The sequence below is a fragment of the Brachyistius frenatus genome, unplaced genomic scaffold (genome assembly GCF_029030835.1).
Source record: "Brachyistius frenatus isolate BFR_SWC_R1_liver_20210118 unplaced genomic scaffold, ASM2903083v1 Contig_205, whole genome shotgun sequence".
Lineage (NCBI taxonomy): Eukaryota > Metazoa > Chordata > Actinopteri > Embiotocidae > Brachyistius > Brachyistius frenatus.
The window spans coordinates 357218-370000 of record NW_027210804.1 but is presented as its reverse complement, the minus strand read 5'-3'; the positions used below and the strand labels follow the sequence as shown (position 1 = coordinate 370000).

At 41.3% G+C, this 12783-nt stretch overlaps 1 protein-coding gene across 5 annotated transcripts in view; it reads right to left on the bottom strand.

The window, feature by feature from the left end:
* fam184ab (family with sequence similarity 184 member Ab) overlaps positions 1-12783 on the bottom strand; it is a 116383-nt gene that overhangs the window by 40957 nt on the left and 62643 nt on the right. For all 5 annotated transcript variants that reach the window (XM_069719077.1, XM_069719080.1, XM_069719078.1 and 2 more), the window contains 3 exons: positions 7926-8048; positions 7417-7578; positions 6586-6707 (listed from right to left, as the gene is read on the bottom strand). In XM_069719077.1, coding sequence (XP_069575178.1) covers positions 6586-6707; positions 7417-7578; positions 7926-8048 — 407 coding nt within the window. The remainder of the gene's footprint in view (positions 1-6585; positions 6708-7416; positions 7579-7925; positions 8049-12783) is intronic.

The window sequence follows — 12783 nt, the reverse complement described above, 5'->3', positions numbered from 1 at the left end:
CCTCCCCCCCTCCAAAAAAAAAAAGCCAAAAGCACTTGAATAATCAATAATTAATAAAAAAAAAATCAATAAAAAAAAAAAAAATCAATGCAATAAGAATCACAATGTATGATTGAAGCTCAGGTGATACGTACACATGAATAAATGTCTAACCCTGTATGTGGATAAATAAACGCCGGAAGAAGACCTACGTTTTGGTATTTTTTTGGACTTTGAGTTTATCGCAAGTCAAAACTATTAATCCTCTAAAGAATTTGCCATAAAGTTGAATTTCTCTTTACAATTTTGAAAAAAAAAAAGAAGAAACATTTATATCAGCTAAAAAGAAGAGGTGTAGAATAACTGGTGGAGACATTTTTTATTGACTTCAAATTTAATGAGAGAAGTTGAATGGGAGTCTACGGAGGCTTTATTTTTTTTGGAGCCGACCTCTGGTGGCACTCGCTGGTACTGCACGCTTAAGACGCTTCCGCATCGACCCTCATTTTTCAGACCCGGAAGCTACGAACACTTTTATATCCAGTCTGTAGTTAATATTCAGGTTCAAATGTTTTCTCTACAAGATCCTGAGGAAAATATCTTTGGCCGCTAAACGCTGCACGAACTATTATACGACAACAGTTTAACTGAGCAGCAGCCACGCTGCCGCGAGTTAGCTTATCTCATGAAATGCTCCATCTCTGCAGTTTAAAATGTTCCATCAGCGCTGTATTTTTAAAAGGCAAATTGGACTTTGGAGACCTTCTCCAACTTAAAAGTCTTTAGTTTTGACTGAATAGCAACAAAGTGATAACGGGAAGTGAAGGATTCTCTGCTTTGAGGACGTTTCAAGCCCTCGTGAGTTGATTTATGCACCGGGCTGAACTCCTCGGCTGCCTGTTAGATAGGAAATCTATCAGCAGGTCATGGTTTTGCTCTGGAAAGGAGATAACCTCTCAAAATGTAGTGGTTTTTTTTTGGTTTTTTTTGTAGGCTGCTTTTTGCATTCTGTTTGATCTTTTTTTTTTTTTTTTTGGTTTTAATTTCGGTTTTCTACCAATACGGCTCACAAACAAGCACAATAACAATATTTGGTACGAAAAAAGAACTTTGCTGCAAACGCAAAAGGTTCTTCAGAGAGCTCAATACCACCTTTATACGAACAATAAATCAACCTTGTATCATCAGACCTCTAGTAGCACATCTACTGAACGACCATCAATCTTTAACACTCCTGCTGGCAGCTATACGCATGGTGTGTGTGTGTGTGTGTGTGTGTGTGTGTGTGTGTGTGTGTGTGTGTGTGTGTGTGTGTGTGTGTCTCTCTGCACCAGTGTAAAAGCTGTGTGGGAGTTGAAATGGCAGCTGTTAAATGAAGTATCCCGGCAAACAGTTGTTGTTGTTGTTGTTTTATTTTGTCGCTTTTGAGAGCTAGAAAAGTGTCAGACTGGAGACTGCCTGCCTTCGCTCACACACACACTCACACACACACACTCACACACACGCACGCACACACACACACACACACACACACACACACACACACACACACACACACACACACACACACACACACACACACACACACACACACACACACACACACACACACACCAGACAGTCACGTTCATAATGCAGCACGCTTGAGACATGTCATCATTCATATCCTCATTCGGTAAAAGGCATACAGGCGCAGACATCACCTCACTCACACGCACACGCACACGCACACGCATGCTTGAGGCTTCAAAGAGCTCTGCTCGTCCTAACAAGCTTGGATCTATGGCGCGTGCCGGGCAGGAGGGGATGCGAGGGCAGATGGAGAGAGAGGTAAAGAGACGAGGATGAACGGAGGGTTTTGAAAGCAACTGTCAAAGACGGAAGAACATTTCCCAGATAAAATGTGGGATAATTGGCTCTGGATCCCTTCTGCCTGCGCCGTGAGATGTAAAGGCACAATGTGCATTTGCGTGTCGAGATTATGCATACGTGGCCTTGAGTATTTTATGCATATTGTATGTATAAGAGCATAATTAGCCACAAAAAGCACTACTTTCCATTAATTTAGTGTAAAAATAACATAAAAGACACCTCTGTGCTACTTAATGTACCATTAGTAAGAACTGCATACAGCACATTGAATAACTCTTTGTCAACGACATTCAATGCAATTCATTTTTTAGCTGCGTGCCTGCATGTCCTTCAGGGAATATTTTTATTAATGGGGACGAGATATGGCGACAAACTGCAACGTTCGCAGGACCAGGATAAAGATTTTTTTTTTTATTCTTTTAAAAAAAATGTTTTTAATGTCTGCAACAAAACTTCAGCCTTGAAAAATCTGCAGGCATCAGGAACTGCATTCAGACCGAGGACTTTGCATTTTTATTTTCAGGAAGTATGGCGTTTTGTACTGGACTGTACTTTTTCTGTTTTGCTGCCTTTCACTGAACCAGATTATTTTTATATATTTTTTTTAGCTTAATCACTGTTTTTAATGTTTTAATCACTTGTTCTGAATTGTTTTTTAAATGTCCTTTTCTTGTTGCCTTATGTTTTGATGCTTTTAATGGTTTTATGTGAAGCACTTTGAATTCCCTTTTTATTGAAATGTGCTATAGGAATAAACTTGCCTTACTGGGTTTATAGTTTCACTGTTTCTAATCTGCTTCTTTTTTATTTATTTTTATTCATACCCTCACAAAGGATTAATATTACCGTAAATGATAAAGAGGGAATTTAAATATTAGCTGTCCTTCTGCTATTTACCTTTTCAATGTCAAAATCGGAGTGCAGAGTTTAGTCACATATCCTCAAACGCAAACATCACTGAGCGGCAAAAAACCCCTGCTGGAGGCATCTTACACAGTCTTCAGAAATCAAAACTGCCAGAAAACTCCGCTTTAAGCCCGGCGGCAAAGTCAGCGCTTCACCTTGAAGCTAAACTTTTCTGGGAGGACTTTTAAGAGAGACAACAAAGGGCCGAAGAAGTATTTGTAATCTCTCACCCGTAAAAAAAACAACTCTGGCTTTTAGCAACCAAACGAAGCAGCTTGTAATTTACTTAGTTTTATGTCTCGCAGGGTTAATAGCATTTGTTAGGCTGTTGCTGTTTATTGTAGATTTAAGCACCAAAATTCAATAAGCATGAGCACTGAAATCAAATTTTCGCTCCGTATCGAGGTCGACTGATGCCGCATGAAGTTTTTGTCAAATTACGTTTCAGTGCTACCGTGCTAATGTTTAGCTACCGTCGTGCTAACTGTGGTCATCGTCGTTCAATGCTGCGTTCAAATTTAACCTCGTGAGCTCGCGGTTACGATGTAAGAAGTGGCGTTCAAGCGGGTCGAGTTGTAAAAGCGCCGTTCGAGGCAACAAGTAACGTGGAGGGCGTCTAGAAGACACGGAGGGAAAAGATGAGGCCGTCGGGAAGATGGACATTTCCTCAGGCGTCGGGTATTATCTAAATTACGAAGACAAACTCTACGCAACTAAAATTACAACATATTAGCTTAAACATCCAAAGAAAAATGAACTTCCACGACCTCTGACGTTTCCGTGAAGGTCAGCAAACACGTCACAACTTGTGAACTCGAGGCTCAAAGAGAATTTTGAGTTCAGACGTGGTGAAAACCACAAGAGAGGGTCGTTCATACGAACTCTTTCATTCCTCAACGGGAGCGTAGCCGGACACGTATGTTCTGATCTGGTAATATTTCACTAACTAGGTGAAAACTTTGACCTGCTGGTCGGAAGGTCAAAGGATCGCCGAGTCGATGGGATTCATTTTATGATATTACAGCGTGAAGTAATGAGGAAGACCTACAGATTCACCATCATTTTTTTCCCCCCCTTCAGCCTGTGGCACTATTAAAAAAAAAAAAAAAAAAAGTCACGAACATCTACCAAGACATAACAACTGATCCGCCGTTCATTTGGTAATCCGGAGAGCTCTTTCCGTGATCACACTATCACAGACAAAGCGTCTGTCGCTGCCATGAAACGGGGATTAAAAAGCAGGGCTCCTTAATTCAGACGGCTCGCTAACCACGGCGCGCTCACCCCAACTCACCGAATGAATAGATGTTCTCCGGAGAATAAAGAGCTCAGCGCGGAAAGACAAAGGAAGGTAAATGGAAAGCTAATGGAGAGGAGGCCGAGAGGCGAGGAATGAGCTCTTTGTAAATAAGCTGCTTTGTACTTTAAAAAAAAAAAATTCTACAGTGTGCTGACATCTGCTTTTTAGACTGACTGTCAATGAGTCTGAGACTTTTTAGGTGTTCAACAAATCAGGCTACAGTCAGTTTGTTTAAGAAAATGTGAAGAATTTTTTCCCTAATCTGTCTGTCACAGAGCCATTTTTAGTAATTAACGTCACACCAGACGTCACACAAGTTTCCTTGTGCGTTTGTTTTTTGTCACTTTTTATTCCCTACACGAGGGAAGTTACATTTTCACTACGTGTTGTTTGTTTGTCGGCAGGATTACGGAAAAACTACCGGCCCGATCTCTGTGAAACTCGGTGGAAAGGTGAAGCACGGGCCAGGGAATAATCTAGATCGTACAATTGTACAAAGGTATTTTTGTGAATTCATTATGCAAGAAAAAACTGTTTTCAGAGCAAATTTAATGCACTGCAATCAAAAATTATGTTTGGAAGTAAAAAATATATGAACTGAGAATAAAACAAAATTTGGATTGCAAACAAATTTGCTCTTAGTTTTGGTCACGGAAGTCAGAATTTTGCCCACAAATTACATCCAACTCAACCTGCAACCAAAGAGGTCTGATTCACAACCAAAAGATTTTGTAGTACAAACAGTGTAGTTTCAAAAATGTCTGAATTCTGTGACCAAAACTAACAAAACTGTATTAGAAAATATGTTTGCAATCAAAAAAAAAATGTATTCACAGCTCATATATTTTTACAGACAAACCTGATTTTTGATTGTAGTAAAACAAATGTGCTTTAAAAACTGTTATTTTTGCTAGAATAATAAAGACGCAAAAAAAGACCTCCATACAATCAGCCTAGTAAATGCAATGACTTAAAACCCACTGTAAAATTTAGTTATGGAGATATCCTCTGGGATACGCATGTGTACTTGTTCAAAGTTCATTCAGAAAGCCGTCGTTGTGAAGCACTCGGGGACGCTGGTTTTCTTTGTGGAAAACCAGAACCAGTACAACAGTCGAGATGTTTTGGATGGCGGTTTTGCAAATATATCCAGAGACTATACAGGGTATAGTGGTTTGTAGTAGGAGATTTGCATATCGTAGAATATTTGCATATTATAGAGTGCATAATCAACCTTGGCTTTTCTAGTTTAAGATGTTTACACACCGGAATTGCTTCAAACTGTCAAAAATATGAAGTATAAAAAAAAGCTAAAATTAGCAAAGTGTTTCATGTTTTGGTAAGGCAGATAACTGGAAGAAAATGTGTGTTTGCAAAAAAACAAAAAGATCACAGTTCTGGGGAGGTATAAAAAGAAAAACTGCCTAGAGAGAGCTGGCTGACAGATTTAGGTTGTGATGACTCTCAAGATAAGAGAAGAAGGCTTTCTGGCGTTTTAACACCGATTCTCTTAAATTTAATGTAAGACTTGACACTTATTGGCCTCTTGTTTTTGTGCTTTTTAAAACTCTTTCTTTACTGTGGAAGGGGAACATCAGGTCACTACAAACTTTATGTTTTTATACAGTACAGACAAAGACACGGCGATGCTTAGTCATACTAGAAAATATGCTTTCAGCTGCTGTCATTACATGAAACATATAATCTAATGATTAACTTAAATCAGAGGGTAAACCTATTTATATTTACCCTGTTTCTATAAATTCTATTTCAGAGAATTTTAGATTTGATGGTGTAAAAGGCTCTGAGTGTCCAGAGTCATTTGCCACACTTAAATAATGACGGCGGAAAGGAAACCAAAGGATCGTCGATGAGCAACACTACAAAATTAAGTGTAGAAATAAACACCATATTGCAGTCGGGATATATCTGTGGTCTGAGATAGCGGGCGAAGGCTCGATATTAAATAATATCAGAGTCTATTTAGCGGCTCCGAACTTCTCTGTGTGAAAACTACATCAGTTCATAACTCAAAACGGTCAATTTCATTCTTTGAGAATTGAACTTCAGAAGGTCTTCGGACGTCAGCCGAGACTTTGGGCTTTGATTGAGCCGAGAAGTCGCAGAGCCCACCGAGGCTAATGCTCCGTCACGGTCAATACCGGGAAGCCGGATGACCTGTGTGTCTCAGAGTGTGTGTGTGTGTGTGTGTGTGTGTGTGTGTGTGTGTGTGTGTGTGTGTGTGTGTGTGTGTGTGTGTGTGTGTGTGTGTGTCTCGTAACTATGGGAAACGAAGATGGGGAAACAGACAGACTTCAATTTTCCCATCAATTCTTAATTTCATGCTCTGTCTTTGTTAAAAGGAGAAAATAAAAGACAGAGGGTGTTACTGTCTTCTTCTATCTATCTAACACACACACACACACACACACACACACACACACACACACACACACACACACACACACACACACACACACACACACACACACACACACACACACACACACACACACACACACACTTACCTGAGCGTTTCGGTCCATTTGAGCTCCAGCTCCAGAGCCATCTTGTCCATCTTCATCTTCTCTTCTTCTTTGGTGGTGATGAGTTTGGCTTCATGTTGACGCTTTTGGGTCTCGAGTTCTCCCTGAGAGACGGAGACACACACACAAAGAAAGACCTCTTTCAGTCTAATTGCTTCTTCTTTAGGGGAAAACGAATCCGGTTACACAGACAGCACTGAAACCTTCGGGGGACTCTGGGATTTATTATTCTTTTTTTTTTTTTTTTTTTTTTTTGGTAGCGTGACGAAGGGCTGAAGCCTTTTGGAGTGACATTGCTAATAAGCGACGCAGCATGTTGGCTGTCGGGAGCGGCGACACGAAGCTCTGCAAAAAAAAAAAAAAAAAACCACCACGGTGTACACTGCTGAATGACCGAAGGTTAAATCCAGATTGTAGATTTAATAGCAGAGTAATCGAAGAAAAGATAAACCGAAATAAATGATTGAAATACGATAACTGTTGAATATTTTGGGTTGAATTAAACAAAAACAATTTTCACCATTTCCTTACATTTTATAGACTCAGTGAAAAAAAAACGAAAAAAAAAAACCCCACTTTTTAATATCAATTAAGCATCTTTATTTACCGATCGAATGTATTGTTTCAAAAAGACCGACGACACGACTAAATAGGTTATACTCTGGATGTCAGAAGCAGTCCTAGCGCCTCGGCTCGGTTCGAAATCGATTGGATTAAAGGAGAAGTTACGGTTTAAACGTGGGTATTTTGTCGCGATAGTTGAGGTCAGGTGCCGAGAAACGCGTTCGGTGTTTTTTCTCCCGCGTGCCTGACCTGCAGCGCGGTCAGCAGGTTGCTGGTCTCCCTCAGTCGGGCCCGGGTGGCGTCCAGCTCCTCCAGCAGTTTGTCCTGCGCCTCCTTCAGCGTGGAGATCTGCCCCTCGGCCGTCCCGATGTCCTGCTCCCCCTGCTGCACCTCCTGCTGCAGCCGACACACCTGCGGACGCAGAGGGAATCAACCGATATCCTCTCCCCCGCTGAAACCTCGGGCGGCGGCCGCTCCAAACTTACTTCGGCGTTTTCTGCTCGGCGGGGCGCAATTCCCATCAAAAATGCGTCCGATGAACCGTTTCCACCTTTGATTTTTAAATGAGCCGAGCTCAGATGCCTTTTTGCCCAACGCGGGCAACATAGTTTGAAATGAGGTATCAATTTGATCTCAACGTTAGAAGTACAGTTCGGCTTAAAACTGCTATATTTCCGCATGCATAACTGTAACCTTTCCAAGCTTTTACCGACTGCGCAAAAGGGTCCGGTGCTAATCGGGAGTGCGACGTGTCGTACCTCCTCGTTGGCTTCGTTGAGTTTGGACGTCAGCTCGTCCCTCAGCTCGTCCAGCTGCTGCCGGAGCAGCGTCTTCTGCTCCTCCAGCGAGAGGCGCTCCTTCTCAAACTGCTGCTCCAGCTCCTGTGGGAGACCAATCGGAGACAAAAACAAACAAACAAACATCAAACAAACATCTGTCAAGAGCAGCGGCGCAATGGAAGCCAAAGTGAGCCGAGACCTTCGGGGGGAAGTCACACGAGGTGAAAATGTTGATGTCTGTTATTTACTTTGGTTACATCTACAAAAAGTCTGAATTATCCACGTAAAACGAGCCAAAGCTGAAATTATTCATAATTCTGATGATGAAACGTCCTCAAGACCAAACAGGAAGTCCTTTTGTCCGTCGACCTACAGAATAAAAAACGATTTAAAGAAATGTTTTTGGAAGATTTTTTCAATAAATTAAAATCAAAACGGCAAAGGACTGGAACTCACTTCTATGGTCTGCCTGAAAGCGTATAGCCTGCCTGAGAGGTAGCGGTAAAACGGGAGAAACTGGAACAATAGATTACCATTACAACTGTTTGGACAATTTGAAACTGCGACCCGATGATGGCGCTAATTGAAAAGTTACAAATCAGAAAAGTTGAACGATTCACCCTCGGACGATCAAGAATGGGTGCGCCAAATTTCACGGCACTCCTTCAAACAATTGTTGAAACCGACCAACATTTTGCATCCGCAGACGTACAACAAACGCGCCTAAAAAACAGGAAGCGGATGTGTCGGCGGTCTCCGGGCAGCGATGCTTCATTTCCCCAAAGACTGAAAAATGGACCCGGATCCATAACCTGACATAACATTCATTCAAATTTCTAAAAATACTACAAACATTTTCTTTTGTCCTTCACAGAGAGGAGAGAGAGAGCGCCAGCATTCCAATAAAGCATATTATGGCTGCTAATGAATGGGGAACGGTTTCCGTGCAATGATTGCTACTTCCCAAGGACAATTACAGCTGGGGGGGGGGGGGGGAATTGCGATAATGCAAAGTGAAATTTGCCACCGTTATTCATTACACAGGAGGATGGAGTTTGTAAAGCAGCATAAGAAAACACTCTGTGCATTGACAGCTGTGACCCATAAAAATGAATAGCACTTTATGGATCTGCACGGAGGGAAGAGAGAAAAAAAAAATAAAAAAAATCCCCGTAATCCGTGGGCCAAGGCTTCATGACATCTTGGATTTCGCTCGACACGTGGGGGGGGGGGGGGGGGTCACACGGCACGGGGGAACGTTTCCGCGTTGGCAAGATAATAACTCTTACAACCGTTAGCTTTACTCGCTGAAAAAAAAAAAAAAAAAAAAAAAACAAGACTACTGACTGACACAAAGATGCATCCGTAAAACAGTCTGAATAGGTTTGATAAAATGCTGGAAAAACAGCAACAGCCTGTGATCCTGTGCACCAAACGACGAACCAACACTCACTTACTGGCTCTCTATTGGATCAATTTCAGGCAGAAATGCTACAGAAAGTCAGAAGCTGTCAAAAATGTAACTCCGAACTAAACCGTGATCTTTCCACCACCTGCCCGAAGACTCTGAAAAAGACTTTTCTCGCGACTACTGCGAAGTGAGCGGCGGAATGGGTTTTGGGCAAATGTCAGGATGCATTTCTATTTCTTCTATTTCTTCATGTTGTAGATTTCAACGCTTTGACTTCGCAACTTTGCAAACTTTTTGCTCGTGTAGGTACAAACCCCTGCAGTTCACTTACATATGGTGACTTGTGAATCCATCGTTACACCTTAAAAGTGAATAATAATAGCTTTTCTGTTTGTTTTTATCAGCTCGTTTTGCACGACATGACTTTAGGGATGATTGTATCTTCCATCGACTTAAAAAAATGTAAATGATTTTCAACCGGATCAAGAAAACTGCGAACATTTTATTTCTTCACTTGGTGAGAGAAAAAAAAAAAGGGGCGTAGCGTCGTTCCACCTCTGGCTGCCTGTTTACGAAATCTAGCAGATGTGGAGAATTTGAGGCTGCGTTTTTTTGTCCAGAGTTAACGGTCAACCGAAACAGCAAAGTTATAAAACGTAAAACCAAAACGTGGAGCTGAAAGATGGTAAAATGTTGAGGTGAAAAGCAGAGTTGGGTGAATCTCGTTGGATTTATCACTTTGAGCTGTAAGTTCGAAAAGTGTGACTGAACTATTGGAATCTCAACTGGATTGCACAATTTTCTTCACATGCGCAATATCAGATCATCCTACTTTGAAACCGTGAAACACAACATGCCTGAAAACAGACAAAGTCAGACGGTTAGCGAAATCTATTACGTCGGATCGGGATTTCTGTCGAGCCTCGCGGCTCAGTTTAGAGGGCGAGACCGAGGCAGGGCAGAAACCATTCATTCAAATTCCCGACGCGGCCCGCGTCACGGACGACTCTCGCTATAATTCAAAGTGAATAAAGAACGGAGGTGATGAATGAAAAGATGATTAACGCGACGTGATGAAACTGGGATCGGACAAAGGAACCGAGCGACGGAGGATGGGAAGGGTGAAGAGACGCGCTTTTTGTTTCTTTTTATCCGTCTGTGCAGGAAAAGATAGAAATCTGATGACTGGCGGAGCAGGAAGTGAGGGGAAAAAAAAAAAAGAGCTTTACTATTCGCCCCCTCCGGCTTGTCACCGCTTCAATCTGGACATTTCCGACAACTGACGGCATAATCACGAGCGGGACCGAACGACGGCGAATTACTGTGCAGTTGCGAACAAGGTGGGAGGAAATATGAAGCCCTGGAAATCAACACGGGGGGCCAGAAGGGAGGAAACCTTCGTATGGGCCGCATATCTAATGACTATGGAAATGCGTAACGCTCCTTCTCTTAATGTAGCTGTTGGCTCTGATCAGGCCTACAGTGGAATATCATTTAAAAACACGCCCTCATTATGCAACTTTGATGCAAGAGAATACTTGATCACTCGCTTTTCACGTGGATGTGTGCGACTGGAGTGAAGGGCGCAGTGGAGATTGGGCATCACCACCACCACCACCATCATCATCATCATCATCATCATCATCGCGAGGCTATTTCGGGCTGGTGTAACAGCGCGCCTCAGCTGCAGTCAAATTAATGGTAGGCTGCGGTTCGGAACAACTAAGCCTCGGGCTCATTAAACTGGTCCCAGGTCGGTTTGTACACCCTCGGGGACAGTTTCACCGTCTCATATCGGATACAAAGTCGTCCCGATGGTGGAATCTTGGCATTTGTGAATATCAGGAACAAGAACAACGAGTGCAAGTTGTTTATTAATCTGATATTATCCTGTATTTAAATGTTATACTAGAGCTATTAATAAGATAGTTAATAGCTTATTCAGCTGGTTTGGGTGGAGCTCAGCTATGTGAATAAATGTTATTAAACATGAGTAGCTCTCGGACACTTTCATTTTGTCCTGTCACTCAGTTTAAAATACATTAAAACATGTTTTTTTTACCACTATTTTAACCGGTACAAGCATTTCTGGATGTCACTTATTAAATCAAAACTGTTGTTTTATTCAATGTACTGATATATGATATCAAAACACAGCATCGACTATAGTTTCACTGTGGTAATACTTTAAGTTTTGTTTTGTTTCTTTGCTATTATTGGTAGCTTCTGATACCCCGAACAACTAAAGTACAGACATAAACACAATGTACTGCAAAAATAGTGCAAGAATAATCCGGCCATGAATACAATCTCATTTATAAAATGTTTTGTTTTTGCTGGAGCTGTAACTTAATTCATTTAAAAATTACATTTTAATGCTGTACTTTGAATGTTGCATTAAACTGAAAGTTTTTTTTGTGTTAATAATTCATCTTCAATTACACGCATACAGAGAAACAACAACACAGTGCAATCAGATGCAACTGCAGCCTTACAAAATGACCAACCACCTCTCCGACAGTGTCAATGATTACATTATGTTCCACAATGGCAGTTTTTATTATTAAATTGAATGTAAAAAGTGAATATATTACAGGTTTAGTACATCTGTCTCTTAACTCATTTGATGTACCCTCTGAATTTCTAGTATATTCTGAAAAGAAGGTTGAAATGTTCACAGTCACACGACTTCCTATTATATGAATCAAGTGAATCACATTTTCTCCTGAACCTGTTTTGTAGAACTTTTATTTTAGCTGGAGAGAAAAAAAAAAAGAAGCAGAAACTCTCCGGTTTCCAAAAATAGAAGCTCTTGTGTTATTCCCAGGAGGGCAAAAAAAAAAAAAAAATATATATATATAAAAAAAAAAAAGGCAACGGAGTAAAAATATATACTATAGAATATGCAGCAGACACGCAGTGTAAAAAGCGCCATCGAAGAAGTGGTAGTGTACTGTATGTATGAGCTGAAGGCCTGTTAGGGTGTGCTAAGTAAGTAGCGGTAAAATATTGATGCTGGAAGTTTCAGAAACACACACGCACACGCACACACACACACACACACACACACACACACACACACACACACACACACACACACACACACACACACACACACTGGTTGGCTGCCAGAGTCTATCTTTCCCTCAGCCCAGTGCTCACATCCATCTCTTTCAACTTCAAATCATTTTTGTCCTAATTTATATTACTTTACTTACTTTATCCTCCACTTGCAGTTTTATGTGCAGTAAAATGTCATCACTACCAAAGCAGGACCACAAATTTAAATCGAAAGGTACTGCGCCCTTTTAAATGTCAAATCCCCCCCCCCCCTGGCTGCCCCCTCCCCCCCACACACCTTTCATAAAGGTTTATTTCCTGGTGAGTTTAAACGATTTATTCACTCTAAAAAGAAAACTCAAGAGT